The sequence below is a fragment of the Bufo bufo genome, chromosome 8, assembly GCF_905171765.1.
Source record: "Bufo bufo chromosome 8, aBufBuf1.1, whole genome shotgun sequence".
Lineage (NCBI taxonomy): Eukaryota > Metazoa > Chordata > Amphibia > Anura > Bufonidae > Bufo > Bufo bufo.
Window position 1 is genome coordinate 191,866,187 of NC_053396.1, and position 27,761 is coordinate 191,893,947.

General features: G+C 43.0%; 2 protein-coding genes across 3 annotated transcripts in view; one reads left to right on the forward strand and one right to left on the reverse strand.

Annotated features, from left to right (window-relative positions):
• The window catches only part of LOC120978272 (inositol-tetrakisphosphate 1-kinase-like), a 25,614-nt gene extending 19,491 nt beyond the window's left edge, over window positions 1–6,123 (forward strand). The window contains exons 9-10 of the mRNA XM_040406506.1: window positions 4,956–5,115; window positions 5,233–6,123. Of these exons, the coding sequence (XP_040262440.1) occupies window positions 4,956–5,115; window positions 5,233–5,447 (375 nt within the window). The 3' untranslated portion in view covers window positions 5,448–6,123. The remainder of the gene's footprint in view (window positions 1–4,955; window positions 5,116–5,232) is intronic.
• On the reverse strand, window positions 5,651–18,212 carry CCER2 (coiled-coil glutamate rich protein 2). 2 transcript variants are annotated; one of them, XM_040406504.1, is made up of 6 exons: window positions 18,067–18,212; window positions 17,294–17,340; window positions 11,517–11,610; window positions 11,075–11,143; window positions 8,171–8,874; window positions 5,654–6,233 (listed from the first exon to the last, which is right to left on the reverse strand). In XM_040406504.1, exons 1-6 carry the CDS (start codon window positions 18,110–18,112, stop codon window positions 6,159–6,161), a joined length of 1,035 nt encoding a protein of 344 aa, XP_040262438.1. In that variant the 5' UTR covers window positions 18,113–18,212; the 3' UTR covers window positions 5,654–6,158. The 2 variants fall into 2 exon arrangements, with proteins under 2 accessions (XP_040262439.1, XP_040262438.1); XM_040406505.1 differs by lacking the exon at window positions 11,075–11,143 and having other exon boundaries at window positions 5,651–6,233.
• Between the last annotated feature and the right edge of the window lie 9,549 nt (window positions 18,213–27,761).

A 27,761-nucleotide genomic window follows, 5' to 3' on the forward strand; every position in this document is an offset into this window, starting at 1 on the left:
AGGTGATGACACACACCTATTGTCTCTATTGTCTATAACGCTGGGTTCACATCAAGTTTTCCCCATCCATTTAACGTATACGTTAAACGGATGCCTCAGACTGATGCCATACAGTGGCATTCGTTCACCATAGAGTTCCATTGTGAAAAAAACTAACAAAAAAAAACCAGACTGTGCAGGATACAAGAACGTGGTGTGCAGCGTTTTTGTATCCTTTTCTTTTTGAAACGTATACGTCAAACGGAGGCATAAAACGTGATGTTGACCCACCCAAATTATGCACACAGTGATGTGACGGATATGTACTGCTATGGGTGCATGCTGTACCACTAGGGGTGTAACTATAGGGGTTGGACACGTTATGTCCAAACTTGGGCCCTATAGACTAAAGAGGGCCTAAAAGGTTACTTTGTGCTATATGAGGAGAGCAGGACTATAAATGACATATGATAGTTGGGTCCAATTTCCAGCTTTAAAGGGATTATGCTTTGATTGATGTAAAAAATTAAAATCAGACATTATATAGTAAACCTTTCTAACAAAGCTAGAACCAGCCCTGGACCTCACATGCTAGATTCTCTTCAGCCGGGCAGCTCAGGTTGTGTGTCCTTTCTGCTGCAGCTCTCTTCCTGTGACTAGGTGTAAGAAAGGGCGATCTGGATGCAATTTTATTGCAAGAAGAGAGTAAGTGGATCTATCGTCTTGATAGTCTCAATCCAAAAGGGCTCAATGAAGGTTTTGCCTTCACTGCTTTTCTTTGAGAATTTAGGAGGGGTTTTGTTTTCTTTTGGTTTTTTCTTTTTTCTTTTTTCCTATTTTTCTATTTTTTCTAGTGTCTAGGGACACTCACTAGATAGTATGAGCCAAAAATCTTTGTGTACCCCCAGTACTGAGTTGATTAATGATTACATTTTCTGTAGGGACATACAGTGCCAATGTATTAGTAATAAAAACATTGACACGCCCTCTGGGCAAAAATCAATACGCATCGCCATTCCAAATACCAATGCCACCCCCCCCAGTCATGCAGTTGGGGTATTGCAGATGATGCACAATAACAATGCATCTTAACCCCTCTGCACCATGTCCAACACAGTAAGGAGAACTCATTTGCATACGTATCATAGACATTTACCCAGGTTTATCCTGCAGGGCTTTGTCATCTCAAAAAAAAAGCACGCTGTAGGATTCAGCGTAGCTGACGAGTTACTATATATCTACTTATTGCGTACCCATTTTTAAGCTCACGCGCAGTATACCTTTATCTGGTAGAGTTCAGGCGCATAATTGTACTGCGCAGTATGACTGTATCCTTAATAACATCAGTCTTTACCTCTAAGTGTTAGCGCAGCTTTCTTCTGCGCAGGTCTCCCGCTTTGAGGTTCTGAGTCTGTGCGCAGCCACATTTAGCGCAGCGCAAGCGCAGTCCCACAGGATGAGCTGAGGAGCTCTAAGTGTTTGCGCAGGTATGTCGAGTACAGCGCGTCACCGATGACAGTAGGCGACTGTGTCTGGTGCTTCATTCGTCGTGTGGGGGCGTGGTCATGTATACTATTGGATGGCTGAGCGTCTTGCCTGTTAGGTGACAGGACGGCAAACCTGTCAATCTCTGCACACCGCATTTAATCCTCTAGTCGGATGGGGTTACTCATGGCTGCCCATTTACCCCCGAAGAAGCCAGAATACTGGTGAAACATGTCGGGGGGCAGTGTTAGTTTTTAAATGCTGCGCACCACTCCACTCCTAACCAGCAAATAGTAGTCCGGCTGGCCTACATTTCTATGCTTGGTTCAATAATCAGTTAGACACGATATCCATCACAGTGTGTTATATCCGTCTGCAGTGTTTACTGTTGCCGACACACTTGTCAGTCTGAGATTATATGAAACGTTCCATGCGTTAATCCCATAGTGGGTTGATACATCAAGTCTCCCACCACACCACATGGTTGGTTTGATAACCTAACTCAGCTGGCAACAACCCTGCAGACGTCAGTTTTCTGCCTTTAAAGTAAAAAGGCTGAGAGATAGTGCACATCTCTTCGCCCTCACTAATTGACCGATATACACTCACCTAAAGAATTATTAGGAACACCTGTTCTATTTCTCATTAATGCAATTATCTAGTCAACCAATCACATGGCAGTTGCTTCAATGCATTTAGGGGGGTGGTCCTGGTCAAGACAATCTCCTGAACTCCAAACTGAATGTGAGAATGGGAAAGAAAGGTGATTTAAGCAATTTTGAGCGTGGCATGGTTGTTGGTGCCAGACGGGCCGGTCTGAGTATTTCACAATCTGCTCAGTTACTGGGATTTTCACGCACAACCATTTCTAGGGTTTACAAAGAATGGTGTGAAAAGGGAAAAACATCCAGTATGCGGCAGTCCTGTGGGCAAAAATGCCTTGTGGATGCTAGAGGTCAGAGGAGAATGGGCCGACTGATTCAAGCTGATAGAAGAGCAACGTTGACTGAAATAACCACTCGTTACAACCGAGGTATGCAGCAAAGCATTTGTGAAGCCACAACACGCACAACCTTGAGGCGGATGGGCTACAACAGCAGAAGACCCCACCGGGTACCACTCATCTCCACTACAAATAGGAAAAAGAGGCTACAATTTGCACGAGCTCACCAAAATTGGACTGTTGAAGACTAGAAAAATGTTGCCTGGTCTGATGAGTCTCGATTTCTGTTGAGACATTGAAATGGTAGAGTCCGAATTTGGCGTAAACAGAATGAGAACATGTATCCATCCTCTGATGGCTACTTCCAGCAGGATAATGCACCATGTCACAAAGCTCGAATCATTTCAAATTGGTTTCTTGAACATGACAATGAGTTCACTGTACTAAAATGGCCCCCACAGTCACCAGATCTCAACCCAATAGAGCATCTTTGGGATGTGGTGGAACGGGAGCTTCATGCCCTGGATGTGCATCCCTCAAATCTCCATCAACTGCAAGATGCTATCCTATCAATATGGGCCAACATTTCTAAAGAATGCTATCAGCCCTTGTGGAATCAATGCCACGTAGAATTAAGGCAGTTCTGAAGGCAAAAGGGGGTCCAACACCGTATTAGTATGGTGTTCCTAATAATTCTTTAGGTGAGTGTATATCTCTACTAGTGGAGTGGTGACTGTGTTTTTAATACCTCTTTATTTTTGGTTTGTTTAAGAGTAATCAAATATGCACCATGCACACACCTAGTGTCTAGTTTTTAGTATATTACATAATAAAAGTGAAGTATTAATTTTCACCTGGGTCAAGATAGGTTCTATTGCCTGTTCAGGCATTTGCAAATAAACTAGCTAAATAACCTTACCCAGGTTAGGTCCCAAATATCTATACCTCTTCGTGTGACTGCCACATCTTCTAGCAGAGCTGCATGTAATAAAAAATGTTGTATAGTCACTACGTTATTCTGTATCTGTACATCAGCACCTGCTGTTTGTTTATTTCTTTCTCCTCGCTGAGGTGGACACACATGCTCCGTTCCATCCTTCAGCTACGTCCTGAGCTGTGATAGGGACAGAGCTACAGCAGAAATGACACGCCCTCTTAGATGACAAAGAGAGAAAACTGAAGCAGAAAAGACACACCCCATGGGCTGAGATAGGGAGAGAGCTGCAGAAGAAAGGACACACTCCCTGACCTGTAGCTTGAAATAAATCTAGCGGAGCAATTGAAGCAATGAATGGAGAAATCAAAATCTCTGGATCCATGTGAGGTACAGGGCTGATTCTAGCTTTGATTCTAGAAAGCGACATGTACTATATGATGTCTGATTTTCATTTTTTACATTAATTATAGAATAACCTCTTTAATTAGTGCAAACTAAATGCAGTTCCCAGTTTTACTTATTAGTAGGATTTAGCCAAGAGCCACGTACAGAAGAATTTTTGGAAAATATACAGTACAGACCAAAAGTTTGGACACACCTTCTCATTCAAAGAGTTTTCTTTATTTTCATGAGTATGAAAATTGTAGATTCACACTGAAGGCATCAGAACTATGAATTAACACATGTGGAATTATATACATAACAAACAAGTGTGAAACAACTGAAAATATGTCATATTCTAGGTTCTTCAAAGTAGCCACCTTTTGCTTTGATTACTGCTTTGCACACTCTTGGCATTCTCTTGATGAGCTTCAAGAGGTAGTCCCCTGAAATGGTTTTCACTTCACAGGTGTGCCCTGTCAGGTTTAATAAGTGGGATCTCTTGCCTTATAAATGGGGTTGGGACCATCAGTTGCGTTGAGGAGAAGTCAGGTGGATACACAGCTGATAGTCCTACTGAATAGACTGTTAGAATTTGTATTATGGCAAGAAAAAAGCAGCTAAGTAAAGAAAAACGAGTGGCCATCATTACTTTAAGAAATGAAGGTCAGTCAGCCGAAAAAATTGGGAAAACTTTGAAAGTAAGGGCTATTTGACCATGAAGAATAGTGATGGGGTGCTGCGCCAGATAACCTGGCCTCCACAGTCACCGGTCCTGAACCCAATCGAGATGGTTTGGGGTGAGCTGGACCGCAGAGTGAAGGCAAAAGGGCCAACATGTGCTAAGCATCTCTGGGAACTCCTTCAAGACTGTTGGAAGACCATTTCAGAGGACTACCTCTTGAAGCTCATCAAGAGAATGCCAAGAGTGTGGAAAGCAGTAATCAAAGCAAAAGGTGGCTACTTTGAAGAACCTAGAATATGACATATTTTCAGTTGTTTCACACTTGTTTGTTATGTATATAATTCCACATGTGTTAATTCATAGTTTTGATGCCTTCATAGTCATGAAAATAAAGAAAACTCTTTGAATGAGAAGGTGTGTCCAAACTTTTGGTCTGTACTGTATGTAATGGCATGTTCTTCTAATGATATTGCTACTTAGTCAAGATTTCACCTTTGAAATAATTTGTCAAGACTAGTCTTCAAGATGTTCTTCTCTCCTTCCAGACCCCTCTGTATCCAGATGTCCTACCTCCATCAGATGACGTTGTCAGACAGGTGGTCCAGGGTCTTCAGGACGCTCTGGGAATGTCTCTTTTTGGTGTGGATTTAATAGTGGACACTCAGAGTGGTCGTTGTGCAGTTATTGATATCAATGCTTTTCCAGGTACTTTTTTTTTTTTCACTCCACCTAGATATGAATCTATTTGAGACATTCTGAAATCCTCAGTGTGTAGTTCTTCTAACCAAGGATTTTATTTCTATAAATTGCTTCTTTTTTTAGGGTATGAAGGTGTCAGTGAATTTTTCCCAGCTTTATTATCACACGTGGACAAAATCCTTAACAACAGCAAAGAATCTCCATCTGCTTTGGAAGGTTCCCCAGATGTCCCTACATGTGAAGATCGCAAGATGGACCTAAGATCTTTCTCAGAGCCTTGTAAAAGACGAGTCAGCAGCACGTCTTATTTTTCAATAGCCTTTTCTGCTGATTGCTGACGAAGGAGATAACCAAACCAATGGACCTTTCTTTATTAAATTAAACCTCGACATGGACAACCTTTCTTTATGATGAGATTACCAGTAACGGAACCACATGAAATTATTATAATCAATAATACGAGGAACATAGGCCTCTAGTAATGAAGACTACCACCAATATCTGAAGCATACGTATGCTTATACCCTGAATTTGTCATTTTTATTCGGTTCTCAGAGCAAAACATGAAAATTATCACCGGACAGACATCAATGAACAATGGAAGATGTAGTCTTGTAGATATCTCCCTTACTGACAAGGACCTTCTGCTTCTGAATGCAACTAATATTGCTTCTCTTCAACTATTTGTAATATAATTAATGAGCAAAAGATTTATAAAAGTAACATTGTAAGGCAAAGAAGAAGAATATTAATATTAGTATTGAGAGTACAATCAGCCAAATCCAATCAAATTCATCAGGTACTATCAGGGTAAGAAACAACTTTGGAAAATGTGGACATACCCTGTACGTAATCTCTGTGACTTCAAACCCAGTATCTGTCTGAGTGTATTGCCAAAGCTTAACATTATAATATAACTACAAAAACACTGCCCCATTCTGCAAACAGCATACAGAAGAATTTTGTATATACAGGGTACAAGAACACGTGCAAAGCGTCGGCAGATTATAGTTTGGAAGACAGAAGATTCAGGAAGCGTTCTTCTTCTCTTAGCCCCGGTGAAGCTCCTCCAGTTGTTCTGCTGCCTTCCTCAGCTCTTCCTCTACCTCTTGGATGTCCCTTTCCTTAAAAACACACAGACAAAAAGAAAAAACAATATTATAAACGAGTAAAACTGATAGCTTTTTTACATCATTCAGAAAATGCATTTTTTTGTTTTTTTTCCAGTCTTTAAGTCAATTGACAATGGATACCACGGTACCCAAGAAGTCCAACTGCATCTGAAGCTCAAGAAAATGTTGGGTGTAAACTTTTTTTCAGGTCATTACGTGTCAGTGCCTTGGGATTTGGCACCCATGTCCAAGCGGGGATCCATTGCTTCTCAGTACCATAAAGTGTATGAACCTGCTTGATGCATCATGGCCACCTGGGGTCCCTACTTTAACATAGGACTGCACGATGACCCAGTCTGCCTCTGTGGTCCCTTCGTAGACATAGCACCACAATCAACCAAGGCCATCAAACAGCCTTGACTAATAACTAATCAGAGAATACAGAGGTGTGTAGGGGCAGATGTGGACTCTCTCGAATATTGTCTGCTCAAGATAACTCTCCTCAGGTTGATCTGTAGCTAGGCTTTAGATTTCCCAGTGCAAAGTGTTTGTGATAAGCAGTTTTATTGGAGGCAGTGTTCTCATTGCTGTAGATTTACTAAAGTCCAACAGTCATAAAAGGGGATTACAGCAAGCAGACAAAATATTGCTGCCAAAAACATTGGTTGTATCTTTGCCCTGTAATAAACCTAAACTCACAAGAGGTACAGGCGCTCTAGAAAGCAGTATCAGGGGTGCACTTTCTAATTTGTCCAGATCCAGTATCTACTATTACACTATAAATCCACTTAAATACCATATTCCTTACACCTATATGTTCTCTATATTAATTAATTAACATAATGCTTCCCTACAAGTGTCCTCTTAACACAAGTAAGATTGCCACCTTTTCCTCCGAAACATACTGGTCAGGTTTAAGGGGAGCATTTTGTGGCATTCTTTGTGTTATTTATTGCAAAACTCTACAAAAGTGCCATGTGTAAACACCCTAACATGGATTTGAAAAGTCGATATGGTTTAGAGGGAGTGACTTATAGCCTAGAGCAGCCCATCTAAGGCTACGGTCACATACGTGTTGTGAACTCCAATAGTTTGTTCCGACAGAGGAACAGACTACCAGAGTTCACTGTATCCGGCATTGCTGGATACGGTCGCACATCGGCGGATCCCCTTTGATTATAATGGAATCCGACAGGGATCTGGACGATTTCCAGCATAAATGCAAGTCCTGCATGCCGGATCGTTGAGTTCACAATGCATATGTGATCGTAGCCTAACGTGTATTAGATGCACAGCCGACATTCTTTTGTCAGAAAAAGGATCGAGGAAGAGGTGTGTGGCAGCAGCCTTCCCTGTTTTCCCTAATGAACCGGGTGTTCATGTGTATGAAGGGCTAAGGAATAGTATTTGGCCAACAGCTATTGAAGATGTATGGCCACCCTTAGACAATAAAAGTCCTAGTAGACTGCGTGATTTTCTGGCCAATTATCGGGAAGAAGGGTTCATTTTCGATAACTGACCCGTATAATCGATCAACTGATAAATGAGCAAATGCTTGTTTGTTGGCTGATGGGCATCTTTCATTAGGATGAAAGATGCCCGACTATCAGAAGCACATCTCTGTGTTATCAGGGGCTGCCAATAATCAACAGAACGTAATATGGGAGGAACGACTGGTACATTCAATTTTCATCAACCTGTGTAGTCAGTCTGGTGCAAACGAGCACCAATGGATGTGTTATCATCCATCAGTCCTCGCACTGCCTCAACATCAGACAGTGTAATACAGCACTAACTCTTTGGAACTCAGCCAGTATCTAAATCTGACCTCAGCTCTCAGCTTTTTGTTTTAATTAGCCTTGGCCTCTCAATGCACATACTAGGGCAACTGTAAAGAAAAGGCAGTGCAACCTACAGATGTCATCATGAGCTGAACATCATCATCTCACCTTAGCTCTGTGTTCCTCACGTTCTTCCTCCAACTCTCTCTCCTCTTCCTCTTCTCTGTGTTCATAATTTCCATTATAATGGTGCCTTTCCATCTCATTCTCCTCATCATTATAATAGGCATTATCTGGGTGGTGGACATGCCTCTTGTCTTCCCCATGAAAACCATGCATATGGGTCTTGGCATTAAAGTATTTCATGCCTCTATCTTCAGACTCAAACTGGGCTGTTTCTTCCTGACTGGGGTCCTCTGCCATCCTTCTCAGTGAACCTCTTTTTCTTTCTTCCCACCCTTCATGGTTCCTGTGATACCAACCATTGAGGGGCCCATGGTGGCCCTGCTCATGCTCTCGTTCCTCTGAGCTGTCTTCATCACTCTCATTGCTAAACTGTTTTTTGTCTTCCCTTCGTACTTCTTTCCCGTCTCTTTTTGACGCATCACTCCCTCTCTTAGCAGGAGCATTCCTTTTATCCTCTTCTTCCTCCAGCAGCTTGTTCACCTTCTCTTCTGCTGATGTGCCATGCTCCTTCTCTTTCTCCTTCACCTGCACATTTTCTATTTTCTCAAACTCTTTTGATTCTTCATTCTCAGATCCTCTTTTGGGCTTCAAATCTCTTTTGGGAGGCGGTATATGAGTCTCACTCGTCCTCTTTTTAATCTCTTCTTCTTCTATACTGTCCCTTTCTGCATCTAGTTGAGATTTTTCTATCAACAGAATGAATACAACACATTAGGTTTTGCAGAACTCAGGCAGAAATAAGACCCAGGCTGATGCCATAAATAGTATCACACATACAGATATAGACAACTATGTGCCAACTGTGGTGTGTGGTGGATATACCATCATGGCACAGAGCCTTGAAAACTCCAAAATTCTAGAAGTGGCAACAACTCCAATGATATGTCCATACATGGACGGTTGTTCCGCAGTTAACACATATACTCAGAGAAATGAGCCAAAATGGTGGGGAGCCTGAATATTTACTTTAACCCTATGCCTATTTTAAAAGTAGAGTCAAGAATGAGATAGTATTGACATAGGGTGATAAGATATTCAAGCATATATTTGTGCTGGACCTGATAATGTCAACCTATGACTCTAGGGTTGGACTGGCCCACCATGGTACCAGAGGATCCTACACTAGGCCAAGATACAATAATGGGACCTCAAGGCCCAGTAGAAGACAACCCCATTTGTAGTTGACTTAAGCTGGCAATACACATTAGTCTTTTTTTTGTTAGCCAACAATTAGAGATGAGTGATTTTCTTGAAATTGGTTTCTTTTCCGATTCATGATTTTATTTTATTTTTTTGACTCTGGTCCTAATCAATTCTACCTTAATGCAATATGCTCCAATCGCCCTGAAAATTGGTATAGAACCTTCTAAGTTTCTCCTTGGACTCATATTTTTCTCTCAATCATCAGAGAAAAATATAAGTCCTAGAGCATGAGAGACAAGAAATTCAGGTCCAAATTTTGGGGGGAAATTTAGGAAGATTTCTGAATCAGTAGAATCAATTCACACATCTCTAACTCTAATGTGTGTGGTCAGCTCTCGACTCTCCCCCGATATGCCGAGCCGAACGTGTACATGTATGGAGGAAGGGAGTCGGGCTGACAGATATTGAATGTGTATGGGCACCCTTAGAGGAGCCCTTGACTTACTGTATGTTCATTCTTTTGCTGGGGATCGGATTGCTAACAACCAACTCGGTTTTATGAACTACAGCGTGGATTCCCATTTAAAACATTGGGAGTTTGATTTCATGCAGTTTTCACTCAGATTGCTCTGAAATCCTCTCTCCCCATTGAAAACATATACACGCTCAGATGAACCTACATTGGGGAGTCGGGAGAGATAGCTGTAGGTCGAGTGAGTGTTCGGTCGACAGCTATTCAAGGTATATGGGTTAAATTTGGGTGATAATGTACTATGGAGATAAGGATCACTTAAAGCGAAGGGCAAGCCTAATAAAACATAACATAGTTCACCATAAAGTCTGGTGCGGGCACCATAAAGTGTAGTGGGCTGAAATAACACACATGATAGTCGACTGGAAAAATAAACACTAGAACATCTAGCGCACAAGGAACAAGACCATGAATGAATGAGATATAAATATGAGGTTGCTTTAAATATTGATGGCAAGCAATCACAGGGGTTGTCAGCTTTAGACTTGTTGTGGTCCCTACAAATAGGCAGATACAAAGTCTCCTCCTGCTGGGCACCTCAGTGATCAGCTATGATCTGTGGAGATAGCTGGTAGTAGTCACTCAATTTCTCAGCAGAGCCTCCACAGGAGCAATGAAGCATTACACAGTGCCCATTCAAATTAATGGTTTGTCTGGGTAATGCAGGACAGGACAGGTCCTCCAAAGTGAGAGACGCTCTTTGTGGCATCTCTTGACTCTGGTCAGGATGATAGGCCATCAATATCAGATTGGTGGGGGGTCCAACTCTCTGCACCCTGCACAACAGCTGTTTGAAAGGGCCACAGTGCTGAAAGGTATATACTTAGGAGCAGAGTATTTCAGTTCCGTCCTGTTCACTTGAAAGAGATAAATGAGAAATGAGCACTTGCCACCAGGTTCCCCAGCAAATTTTAACTGATCACAGAGGATTAGAGAAGGTGTGATCTGCTGATCAGCAGGAGACCCTTCTAACAAAAAGGAATTGTCCACGGCGGACAACGCCTTTAACCTGGCCATACGTAGGTCAGTTCCCTTGCCTACCAACGTTAAAAACGGAAAGCAAGTCATCAACCTGTTATGAATCTCATCTTACTAAAGTCCTACTCTCTAGACTGATTTGTAATGGGCCAACATGTTGCTAATTTGATCCTGAAATTCATAACATCGTAAGAAAAAAATGATTTCACTTGACTCTCGCGCTAATCAGTTACCTTGATCAGTCAGATCCTCAAGTTCTCTGAGCAAGTGTTGGTGCCGCAGCATGGAGATCAGGCGCTCATCTGCAAAATGCCCAAACATCCTGATTTTACCAGAAGGTCCATAGATGTCTACAGATTACCCACATGTTCTCTGTAAATCAGGGGTGTAGCTATAGGGGGTGCAGCGATAACAGGTGCACTCAGGCTCCCCAAACAGGGCCTAAAGGCCCTTCTGCCACTTTTGAAGACAGGTCTTATAAAATAGCACGTGGTAGGTGGGGGACCCATAGATTTGGCATTAGGACCTCAAGCTACACCTCTGGGAAACATTCAGTAGGAGAACCAATAAGAAAGTCTGAGGGTGAAGAGGACACCATAGGGCAACATGCAACACATGTTTTGGGTGAGTAGAGAGAAAATATTAGACCATAGATTATCACAAATAGCTCCAAACCTTCTTTGAGTATTTGGATGCAGCTACTGCTGACCCTTTTGGGCCCAGATGAAGACAACGATTCGGACAGGACCTCCATGATGCATCTTGTGACCTAGAAGAAAAAAAAGGGTCATCATTAATCCAGGGAACTAGTCCGACTGACTAGTGCTTTGATCATTGGAGTGTTTTTATAGCCTTCTTCTGGATCAACATAAAGCAATTACGTCTCAACAATGATAGTCCTGCTGATGGGTTGTGGGGCTGAGCTGCAATACCAGACACAACCCATGGACTAGAGTGGTGCTATTTCTAAAGAGCATACATTAGCTAGATCAATCCTACTAAACCAATCATATTGCCTGGTAGGGCCGATCCTGCTGATTAAAATGATACCTCTCTTGTTAAAATCCATGGCCCCGTTCATGAGAAATCAGCCCTTCAATAATTATGGTAACGAGGGCTTCAGTGCATCGATGGGTGAGCCTAAGCTCCTCCTCTTTCCACTCTTAGCCACTCCCCCTGACTGACAGGGCCAGGCATCCTCACCGTCCTCTTGGCTGGTGCTATAAACCTGCGCATGCGCCATTTAATCTTTAATTGGCACATGCGCAGTAAATCTCTGTTGGCTTTCTCCAATGCCCAGATTCAAATGAAAATTCAAGGAAGCATGCGCAGGATTACAGGGCCAGGGAAGAGGGCAGTGAGGATCCCTGGCCCTGTCACTTAAGGGGAGGGGGACTGGCTAAGAATGGAAAGAGGAGGAGCTGAGGTGCTGCGAGGGGCTAGGGCCAACCACTTGGTGTATTGAAGCCCTCATTACCAGGATTAATAAACAGCAGATTTTTCTTGAACGAGACGTAACATTTTGATCAGCAGCATCAACCCTACCAGGCAGTATGCCTGGTCGAATAGAGTCGATCCAGCTGATAGATGCCCTTTGAATCTAGGACAGTCCCATTGAAAAGTGGCAATATGCCCAGAGCATTTGTAATTTTTCTTCCCCCCTCAATACTTGGCACCTTATACTCAGCAGGGGGCGACAATGAGGGGGCCGGAGTAAAAAATATGAAATCCTTGCCCAATCCTGAGGCAGATTGGTAGCTCCACCCAGAAAAATGTATCATGGACTGCTCTATGTTGGTGGGGGGCGTCCTCTATGAGATCCATATGCTCTGCCATGGCATAGGGAAAAGTGTTGCCCTGGTGAGTCAGTCACTTTAGGGTATATTCACATGCAGCAGGTTTGTCGCTGAAATTTTAGCAAAAATCCACATGCATGCTGCAGAAACCACCCCATTTTTACGTATAGACCAAATGCCAGTCACAGTAATTTCTGCTACAAATCTGCGACTTGTGAATATACCCTTGAAGAAGTTGAAGAAGTTGTCCAGAATTGTTTTTAAAAGTTCTGCTTTTCTTTTCCCAGAAATAGCGCACCCTGATCCACAGGTTGCATCTGGTATTACATTTAATTTACATCCAAGTGAATGCGCTACAATACAATAATAATATACCATAGAAAACAATTGGAATCTCTGTGCAAGCGCCCCCTAGAGTCCGCTAGCTAGCTTCGTGTCATGTACTGCTTGCTGTCTGCAGAAGGATTGGGTTACTAATTAAGCGGCTGACGGAGAGTTCAGCTTGTCGATATTATTGAACAGCGACCTTCTGCTCGATCTCAACGCGCTCGACTGCTTTTTTTCTCTAATTGTGACGACAGCTTTTGCGCAATGATAAATGGGGCCGCCTCACAGCGCAAGCACCAGAACGTGAGAAAGAAAGTCTCCTAGATCCTAAAGATATGACTAATGAATCAAACATGAAGGCCTTGTTCAGGATTAGAAAAACATGGCTGCTTTCTTTCACAAACAGCGCCACCTCAGTCCATAGGTTGTGCCCAGTATTTCATGCCCGCTCCATTGAAGTGGATGAGCTGAGGTGCAATACCAAAAACAACCTGTGGACAGTGGTGGCGCTGTTTTTAGAAGAAATCGGCAGGTTTTTCTAACCCTTTATTAAAACTATCTCCGTTAGGTACAAAATGTCTTCCTAAGGCCTCAAACAACATACAGCTAGGCAGTGTCAGGAGGGCGCACCCTTTCTCCCCTCAGGGTACACCCTGATATTGGGGCTCCTGCCTGATAGTAGTTGGGGTGCCCTTGGTGTTATGAATGGTGAACGGGTGCAAGGAAGGAGGTGTAGGTGCTGTGGCTGGCGAATGGTGCTGGAGTCAGTAACCAGGCAGATTGTACAAAATAAGTCTCTATTTACTAGAGTGCAGAATGGGAGTTGTAGTACATCCAACAATATGAAGGTACAATTCCAATGCAAGTCACAGTGCAGTCTCTTCTCAATAGCTGTATATAGGCAAAAGGCAACAATGACTTTAATAGGAGTAGTAGTCCCTGATCTCCTTCTAAACACTTTGCAACCTTTCCGAGATGATAACAGGCGTGCAAATCTCTCAAAAATGTGGTAGGTGTCCTAGACTACAAACCATACACCTGCATAGCAAGGAAGTGTGGTAGATACCAGAGACTACAAACCATCCACATGCAAAAAGTCTCACTATCAGCTCTGGGCTTGTGATCCTGGACAGTCATTGAATGTTTTTTCATCTTTCCCTCAGGGATTGTTTTTTCAACAGGAATGATGTTTCTTCTGGAGCTGAATTAATATCTGCCCTGAACAGCAGGCAGAGCTAAAACTGAAGTGGCTGATGCAATCCTGACTAGAAAGCTACTTCCTTATAGGGGAAAGCTAATTCCTTCTGCTGAGCCAGGGCATAACTAAACACTGCCACCTACAGACAGCTTTTGTAAACACATACAAAGCATGAACGAATTAACCCTCCCCGGTACTTGCCGTACATATACGGCAGAAGTGAAGTCTTTAAAGATAGCACTTGTGAGCGCAGCGTTCACTATAACCGCCAGGTACCTGCTGTTTTACACAGCAGAGGCCCAGGGTTAATGTCTGTGATCTGCAGTAATGCCGACTGCAGCCATTTAATCTCTCAGTTAGTCAAATGTGATCTTGGAGCGCTAAAACCGGGGGTCGCATGCTTATCGACCCAAGCTGCCTTCCCCTGGCAAAGATCGGGGAAGGCAGCCTCTAGAAGTAATAGGCTGAAGCCTGTACTAGGCTTACAGGCCGATTACTAGTATATTGCAATGCAGAATGTAGGTGGCAGCACTGCATTGGAATATAATCCTCTATTCTCTAATGCATAGATATTCATTGCAGAATATAAGAGGCATTCTAATGATTGCATGTTATAAGAAGTAAAAAAAAGTTTAAAAAATAAAATTAAAAATCTAGAAATTTAAATGACCCTCTTTCCCTAGATTAAAAAAATAAACAATACATTTTTTTTTCAAATCATTGACATTGCAGCGTCCGAAAACACCTGTACCATTAAAATATAAAAATAGTTATCCTAACAGTGCTAGAGAAAAAAAAATCAAAATGGATGATTTGCCTTCATTCGTCACCTCCCCACAAAAATGTAATAAAGACTGATCAAAAAAGCATACACACTCCAAAATGGTATCAACACAGCTCCGTACACATAACTATAAAATAGTTATGGGGGTCAGAATACGATGGTCAGTTTTTTTTTAAGTGTTAAAACACAAGAAAAACGATATAAATATAGTATCACCGTAATCGTACTGACCCAGAGAATGAAGGTAACCGGTCAGTTTTACAGCATAGGGAACACCATAAAAACAAAATCCATAAAACTCTGGCGGAACTGCGAGCTTTTTTTTTTTCCCAATTCCACCCCAATTTAAAATTTTTTCCAGCTTCCTACTACATTGTATACAATAGGGAAATTGTGCCATTAAAAAGTACAACTTGTCCCTGAAAAAAAAACTTCATACGGCTATGTGAAGGTAAAAATAAAAAAAGTTACGGCTCTGGGAAGGCAGGGAGTGAAAAATAAAAAACGGAAAATTGAAGGGTCCTGAAAGGGTTAAATAACATCAAAACAAGAGCAATTTGCAGGTACCCTGTACTGCTCATGCCCAGTTCATCCTCCCTTCGACGTGGCATTGGGATACTACTGGGAGGCCACCACACACAGTTAAAATCAATGGGTCCACCAAAAATAGGAAGCATCTGCTGACATTTATATAATGTGTATGGGGAGTTTTATACTTATGTTCAACAGATAGAACTTCCTGCCACCATTTCATGTGTAGCTACATGTATGGAAACGGTAGTCACCAAGAGAGGAAATAAGTGGTTGCTAAGTAACCTGACTACAATCACTACTTAATGCATGCTAAATGGCTACAATTAGAAGTATACAGTGATCCTTCAAGATACAATGGCCTCAGGATACAATATTTTCAACATACGATGGGTCAGAAAAGACCATTGTAAGTTGAAACTAGACTCAACACACAATTCCTCAGACTCATATCCAACCAATCCAGGCCACTTTTCTGGTAAAATAGCTGGATGAGATGCTAGTTAGCAGTTGTCCCTGACTGTAATATGTAAGGACTTGTCTTATCTGTTTTATGTTATCTGCTTATTTTTCTTAAATATTCATTTTCTCTTATCTCGGATGATATTTTGGGGCTAGGGAACCGATTACTCAAGTTACAATGGTTTCAACATACAATGGTTGTCCTGGAACCAATTAATATTGTATCTTGAGGGACCACTGTGCATCATCTTTTTGTATATGGATGTATCTTGTACAGTGGACATCATAGGTTAGGCTCTGTGCCCACTACACGTATAAATCCAAGGGATTTATGGAACTGTGGGACCAGACCTGGCCGATGTATGGGAGATACTGAGCAGCTCTGTTGATCTCATTCACTCAATATAACATGGAAAGTTCTACCAACATGAAGACCCTCCTATTTCCCATAGAGCGGCAAGGTATAGATCTCACCATGCTTCAGTGAAGGTCCAGGGTTGGGTACATGTGAGATGTAAGGTCTTGTATGGCTACTCTAAGGTGTATCATGTTGATGTACAGTATATGCACATAATGGAATTCTACCTAGAGATTGACTAATTACATACAATCTTTAATGATAAGCTGGAGAACCTTTTACAACCAGTACTAGAATCCCGAGGGAAATTTAAGGCTTTGTCCACCTTTACAACAATATTTTTTCATTGTCCTAATGCATCTAAAATGAGAAATAAAGCCACTTGACAAAAGTCCAATATTTTTTTTATCTGCAGCTCCTAGGCAGACCTGTATGTCGCCATGGTAACAGACAACAAACAAACCCTGTGTAGTCTGATCCTCCAGTCATACTCCCTTTTGCCTTTCCTTTTCTTCTTTGGTAACCCACCAAACATTTGTTACCCTAAAGTAAGGGACACATAGAAGGAAACAGGACTGTGGGAGCCGACTACACAGGATTTGATTGTTGTCTGTTACCATGGAGACACATAGGTCACCCTAGGAGCTGTAGAAATATAACAATAGAATATATATATATATTTTTACTTAGGATCAATCACAAAGTTGCTTTTTCATTTTAGAGACATTGAGATAATAAAACCAAAATTAGTTACTAGGGTGGACATAGCCTTTTTATCATCATGAGATATCACATGCAGGGTACTTCTGTAGATCAGTTGTCCCCAGCTTGTGGTCGTCCAGCTGTTTGAAAACGACAACTTTAAGTAGACTGGGAGTTGTTGTTTCCCAACAGATAGAAAGCCACAGGTTGCAGTAGATAGTCACCTAGTTTGCACATATAAATATTAAACAAGTCACCAGATAATGCATGTACCCATGTATCTAAGACACTCACCTTTTCTTCTTCTTGGGACAGCTGGCTGGACAGAGGTCTGGTGGAAACTAGGGGATAAAAGGCAAAGATGAATTCTTCAATAGATCTAACATTTTGGACTCTTCTGGGGTTTCACACTACTCTCTATGCTAGTGACCAGACTGAAGAACAACTCATTAGTCTTCAAAGAAGAAGATCCTTGAACGCATTGATGACCAGGAAGAAGATGGATGGAGGTAACCAAAGATATCAAGAACATGGCGTTGAGAAGACCCAAAACATATTGATATGGCAACCATGAGTTGATATGGACTTTATGGCATCATAAAAATGATGTAGGGTATTAACTTTTATGACAGTACAACTCTCAGCATGTTCTAGCAGCAGGGAGTTGTAGGTGGTGTAGCTACCAGTTGCAGACCACGAGAGCAATCTGAAATATACCAATAATATATTGATGGTGGAATTTCACTTAAAGAACATTTTATGGAAATAACCTCATTACCGGGTAGATGGGGAATCACCCCTGGGATTAAAATGTCATTATCTGGAAAAGATTGTGTATAATTTATGACTTATCCTCAAACCTATGAATAGAAATCGTGTCCCCGGAGGATGACACGTATTTTGAGGTTACATATTTGGAATGTAAATGGACTTGTTAGAATCATCCGGGAACCATCCCCAGCTGATGCCAGTCTTGTCATGTACTATTGTAGATCCAGGTCTCACCTTGGATGGGGTCTCCACTGACAGAGCGGAGAAAATAAGACCCCGCAGACTGCAGTTCTTACCTTGCATGCAGACAGCTGCAAGCAGTAAACACTTCACAAGACCCATTGTGGATGTGCTGCTGCTGCAGATGGTGGTGGTGGTAATCCCTCAGCCCAAGCTCTAATGATGCAGATACAGGAAGGATGCAGATTGCCTGAGCCCCAGGCTGGACCACAGTTTGCACAGTCTGTCTGTAGCCGCAGAATATATAGCTGGCAGTGCAAGGGGAATGTCGTCATATTGACACCCCCTCCATCTGCCTGCTCTTTACCTGTGGCTTGTTCTACACCCACTCCCATGCAGGTGGCCCCATCCTGAAGTCCCTTTATGCATATAGATTACATAATTGGACAGTGATGCCTGCAGGTATAATATATAATATGACAGGTACATCACAGGTACATTTATGCAAAGAGGTATCTCCAAAGAAAGAGAACCATCTCGCTAGCGCCACCTATTGGAAGTGGCTCCCTATGAGCCAAGATCTGACTTTCTGGGGTGATACCTCTTTGCATATTCATTGCCAATACGCCTCCATACTTTGAAGTTTTTCGAGTAGGGCTCCGTACAGGACTGATCTCTTTATGAAGATTTAGAACCCTTCCTAAGGTATATATAAATCCATAGGAAATAGCCATAGAAATACATAAAATTGCATTAAAGGGAAACTCTGGTAATATTTTCCCATTGTAATAATCAATTATTACGAGGTCCAATTGGCTGATCGGCCAGAGGTGTAACTTAAAGGGGGTTTACCATGATTAATGTAAAATATGAAAATCAGACACCCTATAGTGGTGCACCTAGCCTTTCTGCTGCCTAAGGCGAAAACTGAAACGGCGCCTCTCCTTCGCCAATGCCAATTTCTTAACCTAACCCTTTCCCTCCAGCCCTACTGTTAAAGACATACTTGGAAAACATTACATACAGAGCTACAGACCATACAGGGTAATACAGCGCCACATACTGTGCCCACTGTGCTGCTATACTGCAGAAACAGATAATGCCCCTTCTGCTGCCCCCCTCTTGCCCCTACCTGAGGCAATTGCCTCGCCTCATTGGTGGTGCATCCCTGAGTACATGACTCTCTTTGTAACAAAGCTAGAACCAGCCCTGTACCTCACATGGGTCCAGAGATCTCCCCATCCATTGCTTCAAATGCCCTGCTAGATTAATTTCAATCTGGCAGCGCGGAGGGGCGTCCTTTCTCATAGGGCATGCTCTTTCTGCTGCAGCTCTCTCCGTAACACAGCTCAGGAGGCGTGTGCTTTCTGACGCAGGTTTCACAGTAAATCCGGCTGGTGGCAGTGGAAGGATGAAACTGAGCGTGTGCGACCACCTCACTGAGGTGGACTGAGAAATAAGCAAAAGAACAAACGGGAGGTGGCGCTATACGTATAGATTTTATTTAATAACTCAATGGCTATATTTAATTTTTAATTGCATGGAATGACAAAAGTATTCAGATTCAGGTGAAGGGGTGGAAAACGAAGAATATTTGTCATGGGAAAACCCCTTTAAAGCTTCGGATCCCCCAACTTGTATGCTATATACAGTACAGACCAAAAGTTTGGACACACCTTCTCATTCAAAGAGTTTTTTTTATTTTCATGACTATGAAAATTGTAGATTCACACTGAAGGCATCAAAACTATGAATTAACACATGTGGAATTATATACATAACAAACAAGTGTGAAACAACTGAAAATATGTCATATTCTAGGTTCTTCAAAGTAGCCACCTTTTGCTTTGATTACTGCTTTGCACACTCTTGGCATTCTCTTGATGAGCTTCAAGAGGTAGTCCCCTGAAATGGTTTTAACTTCACAGGTGTGCCCTGTCAGGTTTAATAAGTGGGATTTCTTGCCTTATAAATGGGGTTCGGACCATCAGTTGCGTTGAGGAGAAGTTAGGTGGATACACAGCTGATAGTCCTACTAAATAGACTGTTAGAATTGGTATTATGGCAAGAAAAAAAGCAGCTAAGTAAAGAAAAACGAGTGGCCATCATTACTTTAAGAAAAAAAAGGTCAGTCAGTCAGCCGAAAAATATGGAAAGCTTTGAAAGTAAGGCCTATTTGACCATGAAGGAGAGTGATGGGGTGCTGCGCCAGATGACCTGGCCTCCACAGTCACCGGACCTGAACCCAATCGAGATGGTTTGGGGTGAGCTGGACCGCAGAGTGAAGGCAAAAGGGCCAACAAGTGCTAAGCATCTCTGGGAACTCCTTCAAGACTGTTGGAAGACCATTTCAGGGGACTACCTCTTGAAGCTCATCAAGAGAATGCCAAGAGTGTGCAAAGCAGTAATCAAAGCAAAAGGTGGCTACTTTGAAGAACCTAGAATATGACATATTTTCAGTTGTTTCACACTTGTTTATTATGTATATAATTCCACATGTGTTAATTCATAGTTTTGATGCCTTCATAGTCATGAAAATAAAGAAAACTCTTTGAATGAGAAGGTGTGTCCAAACTTTTGGTCTGTACTGAATAACATGGCAGATAGGACTTGGGTCAAAATGTGACTGCTACCTCTGTATGCCCCTTTTTACAGTCCCATATACTATATTCAAACTATACTGTACACAGATTTAAAAAAAAGAGGAGCCAAGGGCCACCGAGCAGAAATTTAGGGTCACCGGTTGCTCCTTACTGCCCCAAAATCTTTAGCTGCCCATGTAAGTGCAATAGATGTTGGCCGTTTCCCCCCCAATTCCATGATAAACATGCTCAGCTCTGCCCAACGTGAATGATTATTTCAATAGAAAGAGGAAAGACTCCTCTTATCTCCCACATGAACAAAAAGAGTTGAGCATGTTAAGATCCAACGTTTCTGATGCTTCTTTCCCAAGGCCCTCAGACCTTATCAGATCACCAGCAGATCCCGCTGAAATTGGCCACATGGCGATCATTAGAGATGAACGAATTTCATATTTTGAAATTCGCTTGCGGTATTTCGTGAATTGCGTTATGAATTCCGTTAACACGGACCATAGCGCAATTCCATGACGGAATGCCTTTAGAGGCATTCCGTTACTCAGTCCGCCATAATAGAGGTCTATGGCCTGCATAGGGATCCGTCCTGATTTCATAACGGAAACCGGATCCGTTATGCAGGCCATAGACTTCTATTATGGCGGACTGAGTAACGGAATGCCTCTAAAGACATTCCGTCATGGAATTGCGTTATGGTCCGTGGTAACGCAATCCCTAACGCAATTCACTAAATACCACAAAACGAACCGCAAATGAATTTCAAAATACGAAATTCGCTCATCTCTAGCGATCATGAATACGGATTACACATTTGTAACACTAGTCATTGCTGCATATGGCGGCAGTAACGATCCTAGGATTTGCACGAGTGTGTCACTTTTCCAGAAGGTCTCCTCCTCCTCCATGCCAGAAGTGCTAGCGGCCTTCCCAATGTTCTCCAGCTCTCTGACGTCCTGTGGCAGAAGTTGCGGACTGGTTTGCTGTTGGTATTTTTGGGGTATTCACAATACCGATTTAAGATAGATGAGGGCACTGACGTCATTACATCTGTGGCCCTCGACAATCTGAGACCGCCGCTCCCGGTAGACTCGGAGGAGACGTCTACAAGTCTAGAAGACACAGAGGCAGACTTACTAATCCTAACGATGGCAGAAGCTTAGACCGGCGGTATAGACCGCCACCAGATTTATAACATGGGCTCAGGCTGGATGAGAAATCTGGTGCAGGGAGACACTTTTCTGTAAATGTTTCCGTCTTTTTTTTAATTCCGTCAAAGGAGCAGAAACATCCATCATATGAGAGACACCAGCGGCGGCCACTGGACTCCATTGACTTATAATGGGGCTGTTGGGTTCTGGGGCGCTGCATGCGGTGCTGATCTTCAGATCCAGTGATCCCCAGATGGAAGGTCCTGATTCACACAACCATTCTCAGTCGGGGAAACACAGGCCATGCGTTGGCCACATTTCCTGAACCTACCGCAGCTCCCTTGACCCGAAATGACTGTATCATAGTGATGTATGATGCAATGCAGTCAGTTCCTATCTGATTGTTGGACTATTGTACTGTACTCACATAATCCCAGGATAGGTGCATCGGACATTTATAGATTAACCTGGGAATACCCCTTGGAAGAGGACCTGTCCCCTCTCCTGACATGTCTGTTTTAGTACCTATTTGCATCCCCCATTTAATAACAATAACAAGTGATTCTATGCTGTGCAATTCCTCTATTATTCCTACTAGAAGTTATGAATGAATTGCTAGCAGTTTGCAATTGCAATAAGCCAGACCGGAGTATGCACTCTGACGCCAAAATATGCAATGGCTGGGTCAGGTGTAAGTGATAGTATATAGTTTTGTTTGTGACACCAATTGCAGCGTGCACAGGGTACTGTTGCAGGGCCCTTTAAGGTGTTGTAACTCACGCACCAGGTTAGGAATGCCAGAGTGGTGTAATGTCTCTGTATGGTAGTGGTAATGGTGTCAACGGTGTCTCCTACCTGGGTACGGCTGGACTCCTGGATCCTGGCTCACTTGCAATAAAATGAGTGTGGTGCTAGTAGGAGTAATAGAGGAATTTGCAGCAGAAATTGAGATCCAGACCTTGGATAAAGTTCAAACTTGTCTTTACTGGTTGTAGCTTTCATCCAAGCAAGATACAGCATTAGTCTTAGATCCCAGCAGGTATTGGCAATGGTTGGTAGGAAATTATCTTCTGCTCTCTCACGTGCCTGGAGCTTTTCAGGAAAGGACGTCTGCTTAATAGCTCTGCAATGTGGCAGGAATTTGGCTTCTGCACTGACTATCTTCTGCTGTCTGGGGACTGACTAGCTGAGGAGGAATATGGCTTCTCCTGGGTTTCTGGACGGTACTCACAGCTTCTGTCTCAGGGTATGCCTCTTCCTGGAACTGGAGTTGTCTGCTTGCTTCTACCAGCTGAGGCTGAAGGGCTCAGGCTGGGGATGATAAATGTCTCAGCTGAGACAAGATCCTGGCTTTGGATCCCTATATCTGGGAGCTCCTACATGCACAGCCTTCCCCTAGCAGGGGTGGCTGGCACACTAACTTAACTTCCTTCCCTCCCCATGAGGCAGGAAATGGGCGCAGCCCACTTTGCTCATAGAGGGGAGGAGCTGAACTGGAATGAACTATTCCAGCTCAGAAACACTAAACTGAATTAACTCCTTGCTAACGCATTGCTGCCACCTGCTGGTGAACATGGAAAATCACAACAATATACATGTAACAAGGCTTTCAATGCACATTTGTGAGAATATTATGTGAAATTACACAAGATGACAAGGTAAATACTCTTAACAGGTTGTAGCGGGGTAAAAGAGTTTCGTAACACAACTCTGGGTTGTTACACAATGAAGGTCCAGCTGGGTGTTAACAGTTGGGAGGAGGGTGTCACTGCACAGTCTGACACTGGCAGCACTGATTGGATAGTGTTAGACTGCAAAGGGACACCCCCCAACTGGTAACACCTAGCAGGACCTTCATTGCAAACTTATAGCAATTCATAACTTCTAGCAGGAATAATAAAGGAATGGCACAACATACAGTCATAAGAATAGATGTTCCAGAATTGTTATTACATGGCGAGTGCAAGTAGTTAATAAAACAGACATGTCAGGAGAGGTGAGGGGTCCTCTTATCACAGAAAATGAGTGCATATCGCTAGGATATGCCTCCATTGTCTTATAGGTGCGGGTCCCCCACCTACACTCACCTAAAGAATTATTAGGAACACCATACTAATACGGTGTTGGACCCCCTTTTCCCTTCAGAACTGCCTTAATTCTACGTGGCATTGATTCAACAAGGTGCTGATAGCATTCTTTAGAAATGTTGGCCCATATTGATAGGATAGCATCTTGCAGTTGATGGAGATTTGAGGGATGCACATCCAGGGCACGAAGCTCCCGTTCCACCACATCCCAAAGATGCTCTATTGGGTTGAGATCTGGTGACTGTGGGGGCCATTTTAGTACAGTGAACTCATTGTCATGTTCAAGAAACCAATGTGAAATGATTCGAGCTTTGTGACACGGTGCATTATCCTGCTGGAAGTAGCCATCAGAGGATGGGTACATGGTGGTCATGAAGGGATGGACATGGTCAGAAACAATGCTCAGGTAGCCCGTGGCATTTAAACAAAGCCCAATTAGCACTAAGGGGCCTAAAGTGTGCCCAGAAAACATCCCCCACACCACCAGCCTGCACAGTGGTAACAAGGCATGATGGATACATGTTCTCATTCTGTTTAAGCCAAATTCGGACTCTACCATTTGAATGTCTCAACAGAAATCGAGACTCATCAGACCAGGCAACATTTTTCCAGTCTTCAACAGTCCAATTTTGGTGAGCTCGTGCAAATTGTAGCCTCTTTTTCCTATTTGTAGTGGAGATGAGTGGTACCTGGTGGGGTCTTCTGCTGTTGTAGCCCATCCACCTCAAGGTTGTGCGTGTTGTGGCTTCACAAATGCTTTGCTGCATACCTCGGTTGTAACGAGTGGTTATTTCAGTCAACGTTGCTCTTCTATCAGCTTGAATCAGTCGGCCCATTCTCCTCTGACCTCTAGCATCCACAAGGCATTTTCGCCCACAGGACTGCCGCATACTGGATGTTTTTCCCTTTTCACACCATTCTTTGTAAACCCTAGAAATGGTTGTGCGTGAAAATCCCAGTAACTGAGCAGATTGTGAAATACTCAGACCGGCCCGTCTGGCACCAACAACCATGCCACGCTCAAAATTGCTTAAATCCCCTTTCTTTCCTATTCTGACATTCAGTTTGGAGTTCAGGAGATTGTCTTGACCAGGACCACACCCCTAAATGCATTGAAGCAACTGCCCTGTGATTGGTTGACTAGATAATTGCATTAATGAGAAATAGAACAGGTGTTCCTAATAATTCTTTAGGTGAGTGTATATCGAGAACGAAGCCCCGAAAGTGTTAGAGGGCATGGGGCCACCGAAAATAGCCGAGCCTATAGAAGTGAATGGCAGTGGTGGCCGGTCATCTGCGGTGCGCTCCCATTCACTTTTTTGGGGTGTGCGCTTCGTGGTGGCCGGACCGGAGTCCTCCAGCCACCACCTTGCGGGTCCCTATAAGACAATGGGGGCATATTCTACCGATATGCCCCCATTGTCTGTGATGAGACAACTCTGGGCTTATACTAAGAATATCACAGACAATGGGGGCATACCGCTGCTGGGACCCGCACGTATAAGACAATGGGGGCATATCCTAGGGATATGCCCCCATTCTCTGTGATGAGACAACCCCTTTAAGGAGACCTATAAGGCATGCTTATACCATGAACATCAGCCGTGTCAAATTATAAAGCTACCTAACATGTTAAAGGGCATCTGTCAGCAGATTTGGCAGGGCCAGGCATGAACACGTTTACACCGCCTGGTGCTGTCAATAAAGTGCAGAGGGTGCAGCCATTGAAGAGAAGAGCCTCTAGGTGTAACGGCAACGCCCCCGTTGCTCCGAGGGGACCATTTGCATATATCAAAGCATCATTTTTCTCAGCAATGCGGGCACATATGAACATGGGACCAACACAGATGCCTTCAGCTGCCAAGCGCACATGTAACAGGTCGGCCAGTGTCATAGGGACAAATCTGCTGACAGATGGGCTTTAAATAATAGTTTTCTCAGACATAGGAATCTTTCTTCACTCAAGGTGACGGACATGGCAGGACATACAGGCAGCAAGACTCTGTACACAATACATTACCTATCTTGATTTACCTAAAAATGAGAGTCAGGACCATCATTTTTGTGAATCATGTCGATTAGCAAGTTTCTATAAAGGAGTTTTATTAGGATTAGAAAAAAAGATCCCTACTTTTGTTTTCTGGAACACAGAGCCACTCTTGTTCACAGGTGGTGTCTGGTATTGCAGGTCAGCCCCATCTATGTGAACAGGGCTAAGCATCAATGCTAGCTACAGCCTCTGTTTCTGGAGAACATGAGTTGTTTTTTTCTCCTAATATCATATAAAGCCCTTTAAAAGGTACCTGGACACAAGTTCAGATTACAAAACAGAAAATCTTTGTGCTTTTTTTGTGTGGATTTCTGTGTGTTTTTCGGCACCAAAAATCCCAGTTGCATGTATTACTTGAGTTTTTTTTGCTGCGGATTTGAATTGGTTTTGCCTCAGATATTACCCTTCTATTTGAAAGGGTGAAATCCAAACCAAAAATTTTTTTTTTTAAATTGCACAACTGACGTGCTGCGGATTTCTAAATCTGCTCGTCAGATCTATTTCTACACGGAAGAAATAAATAAAGTGTTCGTGAAGTTTGTCAAATCTCATGCACTCTGCAGGTTCTGTAGTACAAGGTGGGTTTTTCTGCACATAAATCCGCATCGTGGGCAGGTAGCCTTAAAGGGGTTTTCTGGGATGTTAATATTGATGACCTATCCTCAGGATAGGTCATTACTGTCAGATCGGCGGGGGTCTGATGCCAGTCACCCCCACCCATCCGCTGTATGAAGAGAGGGCACGTGCTGCTTGCCATAGACATAGCGGCAGCGAACAGGAAGAGAGACAGGACATGGCGCGTGCCTTCTCTTTGTACAGCTGATCGCCGGGTATGCCAGGTTTTGGACCCCCGCCGATCTGAGGATAGGTCATCCATATTAGAAGCCTGGAAAACCCCTTTAAGTTGGGGGGTCACACATCCCATATGTCCTGGGGCCGAGAAGCACGTTTTAAAGACACAGGTTACATAAGATATTACTAACATATTATGTTGCCTGGTGTCACGAGGTTGCGGATGTGCGGCACGTAAAAAAATGATACGGGAGAGCAATAATGTCTGGTGTTTGTGGCAGAGCTGCAGTTATTGTATACACAGTCGCTGTTCCATCCGCCTATTCCTATTGTTCCCGGCAGATCCCTGGCAGGTGTCCTCCTCTCCATTGTGCTCGCCTTTGTTTGTAAAATGCTAGCTGCAGGGGCTCCTGCCTGCCACCTGGATGGCTATGGAAACAAGCCCGGAGCCACCACAGCCCAGGACGGATCAGCAAATTATCTCCCAAAGCAGCAAAACCCATTTACTAAAATACAGAACGTCAAAAGACGTCAAGAAAAGGACATTAGACATTAGAAGTCACGCTTGTTTACCTGAAAGTGCAATAAAGGTGGATTTAGACGAGTAGATAATCGCTTAAGCGATCTCCAACACGAGCGACTACGGACCGAACGTTCTAGCATTTGAATGAAAGGATTATCGTGTAAAAAAAATAATAATATTTTTTCGATCGTGTAATCGTTGATACGCCTGCCTACACAGGGCTCTTTAGTGTCATACACGATATTCACATAACGCCATTTATTAAAGGGGTTCTCCAGGAATTAAAAAAATGTAATTGTACTTAAATATTATTTTATAATAAACATATTCACAAATACCTTTCATTAGTTATAATGGCTTGGTTTGTCTGGGGAGCAATCATTAGGAGAAATAAAATGGCCACTGTCCTATCAGTACACACAGAACCTGTCCTAATCACACACAACAATGAGCCATACTGCTGCCTCATCCTCCTCTCTGCTGGTCAGGAATCATGATCCTGAATACAGGTGAATCACTGTAGGAATGGAGATTAAAAGGAGACATGAGAGAAGGTGGCTAAGGCTGGGTTCACACGAGCGTGTCCGGATTAGTTCCGGATGCATCCCGGTGTG